This window comes from Halichoerus grypus, chromosome 15, assembly GCF_964656455.1.
Source record: "Halichoerus grypus chromosome 15, mHalGry1.hap1.1, whole genome shotgun sequence".
NCBI classification, from domain to species: domain Eukaryota; kingdom Metazoa; phylum Chordata; class Mammalia; order Carnivora; family Phocidae; genus Halichoerus; species Halichoerus grypus.
This window is the reverse complement of record NC_135726.1, coordinates 9812963-9831291: the sequence shown is the minus strand read 5'-3', so window position 1 is coordinate 9831291 and position 18329 is coordinate 9812963. Positions and strand designations below refer to the sequence as shown.

Sequence of the window (18329 nt, the reverse complement as noted above, 5' to 3'; positions counted from 1 at the left end):
TCCATGCCTAGCCAAGAATGGACACTTGACCAGAGAATGTACTGACCCAAACTCATAAACTCTTCCCTTTCCAACAGGTCTTTAAAAAAAAAAAAAAAAAGGCAAGGACCGCATCATGTAGGAATCTGTCCACCCCAGCCTACTTTCTATACAACGATCCACTCAGTTTCCCTGGAGCCTCTCCTGAGATGGATCTGCCCAAACTGTCAACTCCCAAGACCAGAAAGGAAGATTGTTCCAGTGGTACCAGGAATTACAGCTTCTGGCATGGTGGCCACCATCTGTCCTTCCTTCTGAGCCTGCCACATTAGCAAGTGCTAGAAGGAGGTGGCTTTATCTTCTCAACATCAAACATCTCCTTTTGGAAACCTTAACCCAGTGTTCTCAACCTTTACAGCAGAATCACCTAGAAGCTTGCTCAGAAATGCATGTTCCTAGGTGGGTTTTACCCTGAGATAAGTACCTGTGGGGTGGGATTTGGGGCACTGAGGTGTCCATGCAGCATCCTTGGCCCCAGATGATTTTGAGGCTGAGGACCACTGAGCCCTAGAGAAATTCCTCTTTAAACCTAGTCCTCAAAGAACTCTCTCAACTCCCTCTCCTTAAAAGGGGGGAAGGCTGTGGCTCCGTAACTCGGTCTGATTTGGGGGTGGGGGAGAGTTGATGGAGGCTGGGGCTGTGAGCTGGCAGGGGGGAGGAGGGAAACGTCTCCTTGGCAAATGTAGCCAGTATGCTTGGTTGTGCATGTGAGACTTACTCTGAAAGTCTTCCCCTAAGACTTCCCTCCAAGAATTTGGAGACACTCCCGCAAACTGAAGGACTAGAGGAAACTCGAATTGCCTAGGAAAATAATGCTCAGTGCTAAATGTTCCCTGGGATCTTACCCGCTCTCCGCAGCCTACCTAGACCCCACTGCCTACGTCCAGGCAGAATTCATTGTTCGCTGGGGCTCCTCACTCCCCAGAGCATTTAGCCCTTTTCCTGGATTAAAGCACTTACCTGGCATTAAAGCTAATTGTTTGTTGTAGGTCTTTTCCCCAGATATCTTTTGCTCCTGAAGGCTGATTGGTATTTTCTTATCTCTGTACCACCCCGGCTGGCCCTGAGGTGCTGCTCAAATAAAGTTTCCAGGTAGGTGGACTGCAGATAAGGGCCCCCCTGGCCTCTGGGATGTGCTTCTCTGACGGAACTGCACCAGGGAGGTGTGAGCTTTGCTGGCTGGCCTGGCCCTTGTCATAGCTTTGCTTCTCTTTGACACATTTTCCAGAATTATGTCACTGCCAACAAATCGGCATGCAAAAACTACAGAGACAAGTCATTTCCCCTAAAAGACATTGCCAGTTAACCTTGAAGCCTGTGTTGTTTTGCAGGTGCAGAGATATACACACACCCATACATATATAATCTGATTATGATGCATTTCACCTTGTGATGTTCCCTGTGCTGTGGCTTCCAGCCTTACAAAAGCCATAAAAACTAAGTATTTTTATAGCAGTTTTTCTGATCTTGAAAGAAGACGCTGTGCATTTAGCCTTGGTACACAGCAAAGCATCTCGGGATGCCACGTTATACATTAAAGTAACCCAAACCCCTGCCACACTGACTTTCTGATTTGGGGAGTGTGTGAATTTTTCCAAAGATTTAAAGCTTCCTTTTCTGCTCCTTGGGCCCCGACTTTTGGAAGAGCCCTCTGATCACCTCTTGGCCTTGCCCCACTTTCAATCCATTCCCACCCTGCTTCCACGGAAATTTTCTGGGAACCCCTGACCTGTTATTCCTCTCCCTTCGGGAAGAAGTTCAACTTCCATCTTGCTTTGGCTTCCAAAGCCTTTTTACCTCTTCCCAGAGCTCTACTCTGCAAAACGTCCCTTCTTGTTCCAGCTCCACTATATTGCCTCCCCCTCTGAACAAGACTCTTCACCCAAGCTTGGCTTCTGCTCTTCCCTCTGCCCAGAATGTCGACTTCCCACCTTGGCATCTTGAAATCCCACCTATCTCTCGGATCCCACTGGAGTGCCAACTGCAGCTCGGTGGATGGGATCAGAACCTGGCTCCACCATTTACCTTCTGTATGACCAGAGCAAGGCACTCAACCATTCTGAGCCTCAGTTTGCTCACCTTCAAAATGAAGATTCAATCAAAGGATGTCTAAAAGAAGAGCAAATAAAAGCCTCAGACAATGATTTTCAGCCCTCAACTTAATCCTGAACCCCTCTCCCATCCCTTCTCATCCAGAGCTGAGAACACACTGAATTACGAGAGCTGAGGGTCCTGTTGATTGGTATAGACCCCCCAATAGAGCAGGAGGCCTTAGAGGTCAAGAGGCCCCATCTTAGACATGGCTAGCACACAGCTCCTACACAGTGGATATTGGATGAGGGGTGTAATTTGTCTCCTCATTCACAATCAGATCCGCATAATTCGTAAGTCAGTTGCCTCTGAGAAGTGGTGTCAAAATAAAGGAACACAGAGGTCAGAACCAGCTAATCTTGAACCCTAGCCATGTGATATTACACATGTTTTTATTTCCCAATCTGGAAAGTAAGGATGGTAATGGCCCTATGGAAATAACATCGTGCGGTTGCTCAAATAAAGTTCGCTAATGTGGGTGAATGTGCCATTAGCATTATTATTTGGTTGTCATCAAGCTTTTAGTTTGGGTTTTTCCAGCCTTGGCAAGGACTGGCTAGGTGAATATCTGAGCTGAGTGGTTTTAAAGGTCTTGGGAACTGTGGCTCAACTGTCTCATGACCTAGGGCCACCCTGTGACTTTCATGGGGCTCTAGGCAATATTGTTTTTGTGGACCCCTTCCTCCATAAAATGATAACAAAATAATTATATTTTATGACTGCACTGGTATAAGGAAGGATGTAACCCAGGCTGCATTCATTATTTCATGTTGCTTATCATTATATTAATTTTATTCTCCTGATTTTAAAGATTATTTATTTACTTGGGAGAGAGAGAGAGCATGAGCTGGGGGGGGGGGGGTGGTAAGGGCAGAGGGAGAGGGAGAAGCAGACTCCCCGCGGAGCAGAGAGCCCAACGAGGGGCACATCCCAGGACCCTGGCATCATGACCTGAGCCGAAGGCAGATGCTTAACCGACTGAGCCATGCAGGCACCCCTCTTCTTCTGATTTTAAAAGAATATAAGTTGAAACATTTTTGTGAGCGCCCAAAGTTACTGTGGGCCCCAGCCATTGTACCTCCTGTGCCTCTGCCTGATGGAGAAGTCAGCCTGGCTTTAAGTCTTTGAAGTCTGGTATCTTACAAGTGTCAGCTCAAACCAGGCTTCCTCCCACTCACTCTTTTCCAGCCACTTCTGGGGTCTTTGCACAAACTTATTCTTCTTTCTGGGACCCTCTCCCCTGCCTCTTTCCCTTATTTGCTTTCCACACATACCTTACAGTAGCTCTCCGATTATCACACACCTCTTACAGCACAGATTGCTGGGGTTTACCCCAGTTTCTGATCCAGCAGCTCTGGGGTGGAATCCAGAATGTACATTTTTTTTAAAAAGATTTTATTTATTTATCTGACAGAGAGAGAGACAGGAGAGAGGGAACACAAGTAGGGGGAGTGGGAGAGGGAGAAGCAGGCTTCCCGCTGAGCAGGGAGCCCGATGCGGGGCTCGATCCCAGGACCTTGGGATCATGACCTGAGCCAAAGGCAGCCACTTAACCGACTGAGCCACCCAGGCGCCCCTCCAGAATGTACATTTTTAACAGCACCCAGGTGATGCTCATGCACTAGTTTGAGGACCATACCTGGAGCACAGATGCTTTCGAGGCCCGCCCCATTTCCACTGTCTCTGGTAAGCCTTCTCTGACGTGCTTCACCCACGTTTCTACCTCATATACTTTTTTTTAAAGATTTTATTTATTTATTTGATAGAGAGACAGCGAGAGAGGGAACACGAGCAGGCGGAGCGGGAGAAGAAGGCCCCCCGCTGAGCAGGGAGCCCGATGCGGGGCTCAATACCAGGACCCCAGGACCATGACCCGAGCCGAAGGCAAATGCCTAACAGCTGAGCCACCCAGGCGCCCCTCCCTCATATACTCTTAAGGATTAAAGGTCTCTGCTTTATCTACGCAATTCTTTGATCCATGTCTCTCTCTCTCCCACTTGTCTGTAGGCTCCACGGATCTTTTGGCTCGCTGTGGGATCTGCATCCTGCTAGCGCACAGTAGGTGCTCAGGAAACACGTGTGGACTGCTGGTCAGAAGAGTTGAACCAACTTAACCTCCTAGCAACAGTGAATGTGGGTGTCAGAATCCCTCAAATCAGCAGCAATGCATTTGTACGTTTTTTTCCCCCTTCCCTTTTTTACAACGATGAACCTCAGGATTCCTCATTTGCTTGTCCTTCCTGAGGAAGATTAAGGAACTGAGCAGAAACCGCGTTAGGCAACACCAAACGGCCCGGCCCTAAGCCCCGCCCTCCACCCCGCCCCCATGTCTCGCCCCGCCCCGATCCTTCTTTAAGGCCCTAGGCCCCGCCTCATCTCCCGCCTCCTAGGCCCCGCCTCTCCCCCAGCCCCAGGCCGCGGCTGCTCTGCGCATGTCCACCCAGCCGAGCGCTTCTGAGGCCGTCTCCGTGCGGAAACAAACTTTCTCCTGCAGGATGTCACGACCCTGTGCGTCCCCGGAGCCGGTCAGGTAAGCCTCCCCCGCCCTTGGCGCTCCGAGCAGGGCCTGGCCCGGCCTTGAGCGCGGTGCCGGGGCCGTTCTTGCCGAGCCCGCCTGCCTACCTGCAGAGCCTGCGCTCCGTGCGCTTAGCCTACTTGGCCGCCCCCGGGGCCCCGGGGCCTTTGCACCTCCTCCGGCCCCCTGGGCCGAGCTTTGGCCCCGTGGGCTCACACCCAGCCTCAGAGGTTCGCGCCCCTTCCCCACGGGCAGAGCGTTTCCCCCTGCCCAGCTGCCTTCCCCCTTCAGCTCAGGGCTTCTCTGGAGTTTGACCCCCAGAAACCACCAGCCCATGCCAGGCAGCTCCGGGTTCAAGGCCCGGGTCTCTCAGTTACCTAACCTTCCTGAGCCTGGACGGGATCACGTCCTCACCTCGCTGGGCTGTTACGAGGCTAGAAAAAGAAAAGTGTGGAAAGTGCGTAGGATGAGCGCATGCTCATCTGTGGTGTTTTCATGGTGGTTGTTACAAGGACCAGCCCCAAATGTGGACAGACACGTTTTTGCAGACTTTTGCTACTGCCGGTCCCTCGGTCAGTTTTGGGGGCCTCTCAAAAGTCACACTCACTCAGCCCAGTGCGAACTCGGGCGGGCCAGTTTTCTGGACACGGGCCTGTGTGCATGGGATGCACTCCGGAGTCCCCTCCAGTGCCAGCATGCTTTTCAGGTGTTTGGTCGTTTTTGAAATCCACTGCTGTCACCCAGTCACTTTTAGTGAGCAACCCGCCACGTAGAAAGAGGCCCAAAGTAGCGAACACCTCCCGCAAGCCACTGCCCATCTCATGCTGGAGACATTTATGACAGTCCTTACCATTAATGGGGCACTGGCGGACTCCAGTCACAGTATGTGAACAGTGTCATTACATGCTCACAGATCTCTTCAAGCATGTCACAGACTTGGAGAGGTCACTCCTAAACCCTTTAAAACCAGTTCTGCCTGACTTAAATATCTCATTTTGGCCAGGATGCAAGACTGCCTTTCCCCGAGAAAAATTAAAACCACACCGTTAGTTTCTAGGGCTGCCATAACAAAGTACCACAAACGTGGTGGCTTAAAACAACAGAAATTTATTCTCCCATAGTTCTGAAGGCTGGATGTCTGAAATTTCCTGCCTGTTGCAGCTTCTGATGGATGTTGATGTTCCTAAGCTTGTGGCAACATCACTCCAGTCTCTTCCTGTGTCTTCACATTGCCTTCTTCCCTCTGTGTGTATGTGTGTGTGTCTATGTCCTCTCCTTTTACAAGGACACCAGTCATTGGATTTAGAGCCCAGGATGATTTCATCTCAAGATCCATAACTACATCTGCAAAGATACTATTTCCAAATAAAGTCACATTCTGAGCCTTCTGGGTGACATGAATTTTGGGGGACACTATTTAAACTACTACATGAACCAGCAACAAAATAATGCCAGTCAAAGGGACCAAAACATTCACAGTCATGAATTCAGGGCACCCAATGTACTTATTATATATCCAAATACTTGCACATTATCAGTAATGGTCCTCAAAGTGGGTTCCCCTGGTCCACAGCATCAGCATCACCATTGCTTGGGAGTTTGATGCTAACTTCCAGGCCCCACCCCAAACTTACTGAGTCGCAGTTGTGGGGTGGGCCCAGCCCTCTGGGTAAATCTGTTGCCACTAAAGTTTGGGAACCACTGTTGTAAGGCAACTGAAAACATAAGGGTTTGATAACATAAGGGCCAGGTTAAGAGAAAGTCCTTAAGCTGAGAGTTGTCTAACCTTACAATGACTTGTTTACCAAACCTGTCTTACTTGAATATAATTAAGAATGCAACATTTAACTGTTGCATTGTTGAAAGAATATTTTACCATAATTTCTATTTTAAGTTTCAAAGTGAACTTGTGTACTAAACTATATTCTTAGTAGTTTTTTGCTCATTTTATCTTGCCAACAGTCATGTGATTTGGGTGTTATCGTTTCTGCTCTGTTACTGAAAAATACAATGAGAGTCAGAAATGGTAAGCTCCAAGACACACAATGAAACGGAAACATAGGCAGGACGAGGAGCTTTTTATTGTAACTCTGGTTACTAAAATGTTTGGTTTGTTTCCATTTTAGAAACAGTTTGATAGATGATGCTAAGGCCCGCTTAAAAAAGCATGATGTTGGGACCAAATATTCTGACTTGTCGTCTAACAAATATTCTGTCCTTTTACCATTGTTGGCAAAAGAAGGAAAACTCCACCTGTTGTTCACCCTCCGGTCAGAGAAGGTAGGTGACAAAAAGGCTCCTGCCATTCAAGTTCCAGGACATTTGAAAACCCCACAAAAATTTGTCAGTTGCACACATTTTGAGGCTCTGGATTCTCAAATGGACTTTCAAGATTGTGATGTTCAGGGGTCCAAGAAGCCGCAGGATAACATGGCATTTTTTGGAAAGTTTTAGAAAAATAAGTAATTTAGCTAGCAAGTAACTTGAAATACTTTTAGACCAGGGTTTCTTAACCTTGGTGCAATTGGCATTTGGGCTGGATAATTCTTGGCTGTGGGAGCTATTCTGTGCATCGTGAGATGTTTAGCATCATCCCTGGGCTTTACCCACTAGGTGCCAGTAATACGGACACAAACACACACACCCCTTTGTGACAACCACAGATGTCTCCAGACATCCCTGTCCTGGCAGGGATGGGGGGCACAGTGCCGCTGCCAACAGCCACTGTTTAAGCCTCCCACCCCCACCCCAGGTATAACGTGAAAATTCTAGAGCACAGAAATTAACAGCCTGGGCCCTGAGGCTGGCTGCCGATGTTTGAATGCAGGCTCTCTCCTTGCCAGCTCTGTGACTTTGTTCTAGTTACTTACCCTCTCTGTGCTACAGTCTCTTTACTTGCAAAATGAGGACAAAGTACTGGTGCTTGCTTCATAGGGCTACTGCGAGGATTTCCCAGGGAAACAAATGCAAAGCGCCTAAACTGGCCCCAGCACTTGGCAAGGTTTCTGGTCAGTTTCAGCTGCCATCACTATTGCTGTTACCAGACATTGCCTGAGGTTTTCAGAGAAACCATTCTACTTTAAAGAAATGTTGCGCTGGGAATGGAGTTCCCCTGGGCACACCCCTGGATACAGTCATTCTCCTTTGCTGTTAGGGTGCTTCTGAGGAAAAGTTGGGGAAGCAGTAACTTCAGAGTTATCCCAAGTACAAAAATGAAAATGGGCCATAATAGCATGGCTTTCAAAGCAGAACATCAATGAACAGTATCCCCTCGGGGAAAAAGAAAGCCAAGGACTCAGCTGAAGTTTTGTAGGTTTGGGATTAGACTCATGTGGATTCTTGTGGGTCTGGGTCGGGCAACAATCACATAAACACAGAAGGTAAGAAAATCCAGGTTCCAAGAGGAGATACCTAACTGGAAACCAGGGGGCCTGGGTCTTTTCTCAGCTCTGCCAAAAAGCAGAGGAGAAGCACTTCAGTATTACTTTTCAGACTATCAGATGATTAATAATGTAGACAATTGAGGTGAGACCAAAATGGATCTCTGGTTACTATTTCACCCAGATAGCTTTGCCTGTTGATTATTATGTGAGAATCATCTTAGACCATAAACTCTGGTGTGCAAAGATCATGTTAAAAACAAAAAAGAAAGAGTATTTAAATCTGATTAGATCTGATTCTATACCTATCTGGCTCTGGGGGCAAGAAATTCCCTCCCAGGCATTCCTGGAGCTTCACCCCTTCCTGGAGTCACACAAGTAGAGTTCATGGGTTTCCTCCCAGTAAATGGGGAAGGGGCACCTGTCTTCAATCCCTCCTGCTTCAGTATGGGCTCTCCTACCAGTTCTGGAACCTAGAGCAAAGTTAGCCCAGGTCATGATCTCAGGGTCCTGAGACTGAGCCCCACGTCAGGCTCTACACTCAGCATGGAATCTACTTCATATTCTCTCCTTCTCTCTCTGCCCCTCCCGCCCTGCTCACACTCTCCCTCTCTAAAATAAATAAATAAATAAAATTGTTCATTTTAGGTTATGTAAATTTCACCTCAATTAAAAAAAAAAAAAAAAGCTTTTAAAAAATAACAGCATGTGGACCTGTTCTGAGGGCTCAGTGGAAAAACTTCTTGTGAAGCAGCATGCCCAGAGCAGGGTAAGCACTCAGTCAAGGCGGTCTATTGATAACATGGCCCTTTTTATTCTACTTCCTTTTGGCTTTTCTCCCCCATCAGCGTAGATCTTGTTTTGTGTGTATAGTATCTTTTTTAGGGGCAAGTAGAGAAAAATTACAAGTGAAGGAAGTTCTCAAAGGTCATTTTTTTTAAAGGGATTCAAGTAAAAACTTTTTTGGGGGGTGGTCTTACTCCCCCCCCCTTATTACTACCAGGGTGGAAGTGGTCTCTGGCACAAAATAGAAGTTCAGTAACTACTTGTTGAATGAGTGCGTGGTACCAGAATTGAAATCCCACATCGCAGTTCTGTTCTTTCAATATCCAGCTAAGAAGGTCACCTGGAGAAGTTTGCTTCCCTGGAGGCAAGTCTGAACCAGCAGATGTGGATGATGTGGCTACAGCTCTCCGGGAAGCCCAGGAGGAAGTAGGGCTGCATCCTCGCCAAGTGGAGGTTGTCTGCTGCCTGGTGCCATATCTGCTTGACGTAAGTGTTCGAGTAGAACTGGCTTACTTACACTGTCAAGGCCACCCAGTGGACCCATGGTTGTCAGCATTCCACATGTGGCCAAGCATGACCCTTGACAGTGCTGTTCCTAGAGTCAAGAGACTGGCTCTTATGTGGGCTTTGCCCCTTGTGAGCTAACTGGCCTTGGGCAAGCCCCCTTGCCTGTCTGGGCCCCTCTTTGCCCATCCAGAAATGAAAGGGTCAAACTCCATCAGTTGTTTTCAAACTGGATCCTGTAGAATCCTGTAGATGCTTCAGAATTCTTTCTTTAAGATTCAGTTTACATTTATTTTTCGCCAGTATACATTTCTTTTGAGAATTCATTTGAAAAAATATCACACACTTGAGCATGCTGTGTTCCAAATTTTAGCTTCTTGGAGGCCACCAGTGCATTACCTTTGTCCTAAATACACTAATTTTTATACATACCTTGGAATCAAGCTTCTCCATATCACATTAATTGAGCAGTACCCTGAGATCACTAGGCAGGCTGTTTAAGAACTATTACTATTTGTAACTTTTACTATTTGTAATTTTTTTTCTTTTTTTCTTTTTTTTTTTTTTAAGATTTTATTTATTTATTTGACAGAGAGAGAGACCGCAAGAGAGGAACACAAGCAGGGGGAGTGGGAGAGGGAGAAGCAGGCTTCCTGCCGAGCAGGGAGCCAGATGCGGGCTCGATCCCAGGACCCCGGGATCATGACCTGAGCCGAAGGCAGACGCTTAACGACTGAGCCACCCAGGCGCCCCTGTAACTACATTTCTATATGAATCAGGATTTCCTTGATTGTATACATGAAGAAAAAAAAAAAAAAAACCATGAAAGCAACAAAATGAATTCTGGGACTCATATAATAGCCAGATCTTATTTCACGTGAACTTACAACTTGTATTAATTGACTTTACACGGAGTAAATGTAAATTTGTGCTCGGATAACAGCATTATTTTATTGGTTTAAAAATTTTAATATAAACTTGCAATGTTAGAATAGGTACAGATTTACAGAAAAGTTGCAAAGATACTACAGAGAGTTCTCACGTAGCCGCACCCAGTTCCTCCCATTGCTAACACGTTATGCCACTGGTGTCTACTTGTCCCAACTCACAACTAAGAAACCAATGTTAGTACCCTGCTGTTACCTAAACTCCACACTTTATTTGCCTTTTACTGATTTTTCTACTAATGTCTTCCTTTCTGTCCTGGATCTCATCTAGGATACTGTATTGTATTTGTCATGTCTCCTTAGTCTCTGGTCTGTGACAGTTTCTCAGACTTTCCTTATTCTCGTGACCTTGACACTTCTTCCGTGCACTGGTCAGGTATGTTGTAGAATGCCTCTCCATTTGGGATTTAACTGATATCTTCCTCATGGTTAAGCTAGGGTTATGGGCTTGGGGGAAGAATACCACAGGGAAGTGCTCTAATCACATATTGGAAGTAGGTGTAAACTGTATGTTTTATACATTGGACTTTCAGGTACATTTTTATTTCAAGAGGAGAGTCCCACTGATGCATAACAATTAGAAAACCAGTGGGTCCGACCATCCTTTATGTTCTGTTTGCCTTACAGTCTTGGTGGTACAGTGTTGTGATGATCAGTGATGCTGAGACATCTATCTTAATCAGGCCCATTTTCAAAACAGAAAGGTCACCACTCAAGGGAGATTTAGTTCGGAAGAAGCTAATGGCCTCTCAAGTAAATGCTTCCTAAATGAGAGGGGAAAACATGGGATTAGGACAAGAAATGTATCAATTACTTCCTAGGCAACTGTGTTTTCTAATGGGAACCCCTTCCGCTCGGCATCTGCAAATCCCCCAGCCTATTTGGGGGATTTATTTTAAAACTGTATTGACAAATTGAACCCTAATGGTAAAAAGTTCCCGAAGTGAGAGTAACTCCTATTTCCAAGGCACCCGGGAGCTACTGAGTCCTGCCTGTGAAGAGAATACGACAGTCTCCACAGGAGGATGTCTGGTCTTCGGGAGATGTCGGTGGGCCAGACGCTGCTGAGGCCGGAGATTTCTAAAACGACCTCCTCTTGATATAATGATGCCGATCACCTTATCCAGAAGTTAGGATGAACAAAGGCTTTCCAGAACGGGTGTCCTGTGTTTGGAAGTGCTAGCGAGGGTGGTTTTGTTTTTAGACCTTGCACATCTTTTAAATGTAGTGCAAAAGTACCACTGATTTAACACTTACAAGCAGAATCTAATTCAGTGGTTTTTAGCGGGCGCTGATTTTGTCCCCCAGGGAACACGGCAATGCCTGGAGATGTTTTCGGGTGTCAGAGCTAGAGGAGGTGCTGTGGGCTGTTTCCCACCTCCTGCTCACCCCCCAGGGCAGGCGATGGCCCTCCAAGCCCACCCCAGGAGTCGCTTTGCCATACGTGTATGTACTGCTATTTGCAGTGGCCTCAGGAGACATTTCTCCTTCTCTGCACATGGCCCACACATTTCCAGTCACTCTCCTTCACTTCACCCCCTCCGAAGCTTCGACTGCTCTAAACATGTTGGTGCCTTTCAGTGGCGTGTCCTTTCCTGGGAATGTTTCTAAGAGCAGGTGGCCTCCTTCCGGGGCCCTGAAGCAGGCCTCGTCCCTGTGGCCACAGCAGAAGCCAATCTCCACGGGATTCCAACTCAGCAAGTGGCCGAAATGCAGTCTTTCCTTGGTCCTACGTCTGCCATGCACCCACCATCCTTTTTTCCTTCCAAGACAGACACCTGTGTTTTGGGAACTGTGTGTCCAGACATGCTGCTTCCTCCACAAATTTCCAGAGTCTCTCTGACTTCTCTAAGCTTGAACCACGTTGAACGTGCCTGACTTCCCATCTGAAGTGTTCAGTCCTAAACTGTTATCTCCCTTGTGGCTTTGATTTTTTTTTTTTCCTACCAATTACTTCCTCAGACTCTGATACGCGAGTCCGAGGGCCAGTACTGACCACACTAAGTTGCTTGTCCACACCCGTGCGTAGCAGTTTGGCCCTTAGAGTGAGGATGAGTTTGTGCTCGTAGCTCAGCCCTCAGGAAGAGCTTGAATCCGAGCTGCAGCTGAGACCTCTCCACCTGCGCGAGGCTGGTGTGCCATCTCTTTGAGATATGGCGACATGCGTGTCTTCATAGCCCTTAAGCACTGTGCTCTAGAGTGTGGGCAGCAGGCCGGTGAGTCCTGGTCTCTGCCAAGTATTACCCGGCCGTGACCTTAAGCAGGTCGCTTCAGGTCTCTGATTTCCACTGTTAAAACTGCTTCAGGGTCAGGCTGTTGTGAAGAAGCAGGGAGAGGGTGCTGGGTACTAGCCCAGGGCCCCAGCGGCTGTGGTTACTTCATGGTGACAGCAACGACAAACCGCACGCTGAACCAACACTGTGGGCTCTGTCTGTCCAGACCCTTTCATATTCCTCTTACTGTGTTTCTGAAAGCTCACACCTGCAGCTTTCCACCCTTCCCTGCTCACGGGGAGCCTGGAGGGCCTGAGAATGTAATTGGCCAGCCAGCCCTTCACCAGTGACTGTGCTGGGGGGGGCGTGACAGCCCAGCTCTGTGGTGTACTTTACGCCCAGATGCCCTGCAGGGCCCTCGCCTGCCTTGCTCCCTACCTCATGCTTTGTCCTGAGAGCACTTCCTTAAGAAATCACTTGCATCTGAGTGTTCCCCATCTCCCAGACACTCAGGGCTCCTGGGGAACCCTGTGGCCCAAGAGGCTGAGCATTCCCTCAGGGCCAGGTGGTGGAACAGCTAGTGGAACACTGCTTCGGCCCTGGGGCCGCTTAGGACCCCAGATTTCCCACCGGAAGGACAGCTAACGTCTACGCTCCCGTCTTCCACTCCTGGTCCAGATATTGACTTTCACCATTAATTCAGTTAATGGTCTGAGTCATCACTGTTCTTAAACATGCTTCAGCTGTCACTCCCCTGAGAATTTTCCACAGACCGGTTTATCCTGCTCTCGTGTCCCAGCCTCAAGGTATATCCCTGGCTTTTCCCAGCCACTTTCTCTTGGCATGTCCCCCAAGAACTCCAGATTCTTCTTACTTTCCACTTCGAGCTTATGCAGCTCTTCTCTTATTATGCAGCTCCTACACTAAACCCCAGGCCTCACCCTGGAGATTCCCAGCAGGTCTTTCACTTAATAATACCCTGCATTCATTTGCAAGCAGTTGTGGTTATAAATAGAAATCCCCCCTCCCTTATAAACATGTTATGTAAAATAGTTCATATATAATTATAAATGCAATTTCCCATAACTGGGTATATGCAACAGTTAATATGTCACTTTTCTATCGATAAGATGGCACATCCTTGTCTGTACTGACAGGGAATGGTGTCTTATCACATTCATTTTGAGGGCTGCAGAGTATCCCATTACACAGATACACTCATAATTGACCTACCCTGAATGTCCATCAGTGGAGGAGTGATAACTCTATTTTGGGGCTGTTGCAAATAATGCTTCAGTCCAGGGGTGCCTGGGTGGCTCAGTCAGTTAAGCGTCTGCCTTTCAGCTCGGGTCATGATCCCAGCGTTCTGGGATCAAGCCCCGTATTTGGTTCCCTGCTTAGAGGACAGCCTGCTTCTCCCTCTCCCTCTGTTGCTGCCCCTATTTGTGCGTGCTCTCTCTCTCTCAGATAAATAAATCTTTAAAAAAAAATGCTTCAGTCTTGTATCTTTTCTCACTGGTAGGAATTTATCATACAGATATATTTATACAAATGCAATTGCTAGGTCAAAGGGACCACATTTTTATAACATTGCCAGATTGCCCTTCCAAAAGATTATACCAGTATGTTCACAAAAGATACATTTTCAGAGTCATCTCACAGACACTGGCTCAGGTAGGGGTGAGACTACCCCCATTTCACAGGGGACATGACTGTTCATGTCTGGAGCAAATTCTTCCTCCTTCCCTACCCACCTTATATTATTGACTGCTTTGGACTCTTTTCTTAATTTGTGTATTTTGTTTTCTGCTTTTAGAGTGATACATTGATAACCCCAGTTGTAGGATTTATAGACCACAACTTCCAGGCCCAGCCTAATCCCGATGAAGTTAAGAGTGTGTTCCTGGTGCCTCTGGAATATTTCCTGCATCCACATGTCTACCACCAGAATTACCTGACACGTTATGGTCATCATGTTATTATTCATTGCTTTGAGTACACAAACCCTGAAGATGGTGTCACTTACCAAATCAAGGGAATAACTGCAAAATTTGCCCTGTTCCTTGCCTTAATTATTTTGGGGAAAAAACCCATCTTTGAAATGGAGTTTAATCTCAATGATCTGATTTCATCCTCTGAAGAGATCTTCCTGAAACTAAGTAAGCATGCTACAAACAAGTTATGATTTATGAGACCACCATCCAAATAGCTAAGAGTCTGCTTATCCATAAGAACAACAATAATGCAGGCTGTTGGCAATTGACAGGTGCGAATATTTTCCCTGCAATATGAAGGTAAAAAACCTTGCCTTTTTCCCACTTGCCCTGTATTACCTGAGAGAGCAAAAGTCTTTCAAAAGTGGAAAAATGTGTTCATAGTGTTGCATAATTTCACCCACAGCATGTTAATATTTTTTTGTACACATGTATCTGGCACATAGTAGGCACTTAATAAATATTTGTTGAATATATGACCATGTGGCATTTATTTTATCTGTGAGAGGTAATATCTCTTTCTGTCTGTTGTTATACTAGAAACTTCTGGCCAGCCATCAGAATCTATCCACCTTCTCCTCCCTGGCAGTAGAGTTGAAGCAAAGCTCCTAGCTCCCCAGTAAGAAATGGCATTACGCAGGATTCCTTGCAGTTAAATGTGGCTCTGGAACTCAATTTGGGCCAATGGGATGTGAGTGAAAGTTGACCTTGCAGGTCATCTCCAATTGAAGAGATAAGCCAGCTTCCTTGGACTCTCTTTCCCCTTTCCAGGAGCTGCAACATGGATTTACCTGGAATCCAGCCTTGGCCATACAAATGAGGACAATTCCTGGGGGGATGGCAGAACCCAAAGGGGGTAGGAGTTTGGATCTCTAAATGCCTCTCTGGAGTAAAGCAACCTGCCACCCAGCGCTGTTCACTTGGGCCTATTATGTGAGAGAAGAATAAAATTCTGTCATTTTTCTGCCACTGTTACTTGGGGTCATTTTGTTAGAGCAGAGCTATGACCCTAAGTAATACACCATAACACTTGAAAATGGCTAGATGGATATTCACCCAAACTTGAAGTGTTGCCAGCAGTTAGAATTTGGGATGATCTGACCTTTAACACATGGGTTCTGTGACATACACAAGACGCCCATGGGTGTTGGTGGGTTTAGCAGTCATCATCCAGAGCAACTGAAATGAAGGAATTTAAGAGGCCCATATGCCCACCAATCGGAAGAGATAATGTTCTCTGTCTTAAGATGACGAAAGCAGAAAAACACTGGTTTTGAGCACAAGCCCCAAATGAAAAGTCAAAAAGACAAACATTCTCAATTGCATCCCTTGAGCTCTACCACTTCTTACATGGGCATTTCCATACGTCGTGCTTCGAGTTAGCAGGAGTTTCTTCATTTAATTATAGTATTAACCATCCTGTATGAGGTCAGGGAAATCAGTGCATAAAGCAACATAACCTTAAGTCCGTGACGGCAATTTCCTATCTTACTGACTGCTACAAGAATTTTAGAAAGCCGAGCCAGTTTTAGGAAGATTCTGGTATAGCTGAAAATGTGATGGCCACACCAAACCCATTCAGTCAGCCATGCAACTGCCCACTGCTTCAGAGTTTTTCTTTTCTGAGAGCTCGCAGAGGAAAAATGCCTGATCTGCTGCTTTATACCCATAAACATGGAAATGGCACAAATCTGGCTCCAACCTTGAAAGCAGATGTTGGGTAAGCTTCTCCATTAACATTCAGTAACTGGCCCTGCATGAACAGGCCTAAACTGTTTCGGAGCAATTACAGAGGCATTTGCAAATGTGTATTTACAATCTGACAGCAGTGTAATTGCCTGGTAGATTGTTGACCCCTCTGGCAGTGCAGAAAGCTGCCTTTCTGAACTGTTTGTTTTTGTGAACTCCTCAGATCTGCCTGGTTTCTAAGGGGCGTTGGCCCAGCCAAAGTCTACAGTCTGAAGGACACTCGCAGCCACCCAACTTAAGGGGCTAAATATTTAGCAATGGGGGTAGTGCCTCCCCCTGCCCTTTTTTTGGGGGGGGGTATTTTCTGTCTTTTCTGTATTTTAGGACATCCATGTTCAGGGTTCCAGTTAAACATCCTTTGCTTAAAAGGAACGGAAGTCTAGCAAATCTGGCTCAAGTGAAAGTTACTGGCAGGGTACAGATCTCAGGGAATCTGCAAAATCACTGAACAAATCAGCCTCAAGAAGCATAGCAATGGGGAAGGAGCAGGCCAGCTAGCTACCTCAAAAGCAAGAAGTTGTAAACCTTCCCTTCTGTATCCTGTCATTATTGGGGCAAGAACCATCCGTTTGGGTTGATTGATATAGGCATGGAAAAGCAACAGCAACTCAGTGTGTCAGTCTCCAGGTCCTTGGAGGAAGCTTCATTTGGCCTAGCTTGGGTCACCTGGCAGGGAACCTGTGGATATGGTCAAGGGCGGGGTTCGGGACCACAAATGCCCAGAGTCAGCAGGGTGTGGGGAGGAGCATTTCTGAAGAAATTGGGCTAGGCGAACACCCCAAAACATTTACCGTCTCTAAAATCCATCCCTAAATTCTGTAGATTGTGCCATCCAGACAGCTCAGCTCTAGCTCAGCTGGGTCTCCTTCTTTGCCTCCCTGCAGCCTCGGTTAGCAGGTGGTAAAGAGCCGTGGATCTGAGAGTCAGGATGCCTACGTTTGAATCCCAGCTCCAGCATCAGCCTGTTTGGTGGCCCCTTAGCAAGTGACTCATTCTCTACAGGCCTCAGTTTCCTCTTCTGTAAGTGGGAGAAAGAAACTTTTTGTTTTAGGCCTTTTGAAGGGATTAAAGGAGTGAATACATGTGACCCCTTTACTGGAAGCACAACTAAATGTTCAGAACAATGCCTAGGAAGTAGAAAGGGCTCAGTTACCTGTTAGCTAGTAATTACGGCACTATTGTAACTGCCAGGTTATAACAATAATGTCAAGTATTGTCATTTCTCTGATTCAGCACATCATCATTTCCTTATGCCAGAGGTTCCTGAACTTTCTTGGTTCACACTGAGCACCCTTGATGTCTCAGTAATTTTTTCAGGGTACATGTAGGCTAAAAGAAACCCCGGATAATTTTGTTATGTTGTTACATCCAAACAATTTAGTGTTTATGTCGTACTAACTTGGTAGCCATTTGAAGATATACCATATACTAGAAAAATACTATTTTTGTTTGAATCTTATAAAATAACCACGATCGCTCACCAATGGGATGTGTGCACCAGTTGAGCACACACATAGACGGGAGATTCAAAGCCAGTTTTGTGATAGGAATAAACATGCAGACGCAGGGAAGAGGGACACCTGACTCAGATTTGGGACTCAGGGGCGCCATCTTAGAGGTGGTGGTGGAGCTGAGCCTTGCTGGATAAGGAGATGCTACCCAAGTGAATGGGATGGCAGTGGTGATGATGGGGACTAACACTGGTTAAGCACCTGTGCTACACCTGGCCCTTTACTTTGATGACTCATTTAACCCTCACACCACATCTCTGCAGTGAGTATTATTCTTATTCCCATTTTTAGATAGGAAAATTTGAGGACCAGAGAAGTTAAATATTTGCCCCTGGTCACACGGTTCATAAATGGAAGAGCCAACATTCCAAACCCACATGTCTGAATTTTGGAGCCTATACTCTTTTTACTCTTACCCACTTACTCCAAGATGAGGCTAATTTCATAAGGACAGAGGCAAGAATAGAAGGTTAAGTTTATGTTTCCCTTGATTCCCCTCACATGAAACGGAAAACAATACAAACTTAATAAATTGGAGGGAGAGCAGAGTTTATTTTTGCCTTCATCGTGTCCTCCAGCTTACACAGCTGGTGTTGCACA

General features: G+C 46.5%; 1 protein-coding gene across 1 annotated transcript; it reads left to right on the top strand.

Annotated features, from left to right (window-relative positions):
- The first annotated feature begins 4530 nt into the window (after nt 1-4530).
- NUDT7 (nudix hydrolase 7) lies at nt 4531-14945 on the top strand. The gene is made up of 4 exons (XM_036070084.2): nt 4531-4660; nt 6772-6925; nt 9139-9297; nt 14292-14945. The coding sequence occupies exons 1-4, from the start codon at nt 4563-4565 to the stop codon at nt 14658-14660; spliced, it is 780 nt and encodes a 259-aa protein (XP_035925977.2). The 5' UTR covers nt 4531-4562; the 3' UTR covers nt 14661-14945.
- The last annotated feature ends 3384 nt before the right edge of the window (nt 14946-18329 follow it).

Coding starts and splice junctions, on each gene's coding strand:
- NUDT7 (XM_036070084.2), top strand. CDS start 4,563: ATGTCCACCCAGCCGAGCGCTTCTGAGGCCGTCTCCGTGCGGAAACAA. Junction 4,661..6,771: donor GCGTCCCCGGAGCCGGTCAG/GTAAGCCTCCCC, acceptor TTTCCATTTTAG/AAACAGTTTGATAGATGATG. Junction 6,926..9,138: donor TCACCCTCCGGTCAGAGAAG/GTAGGTGACAAA, acceptor TTCAATATCCAG/CTAAGAAGGTCACCTGGAGA.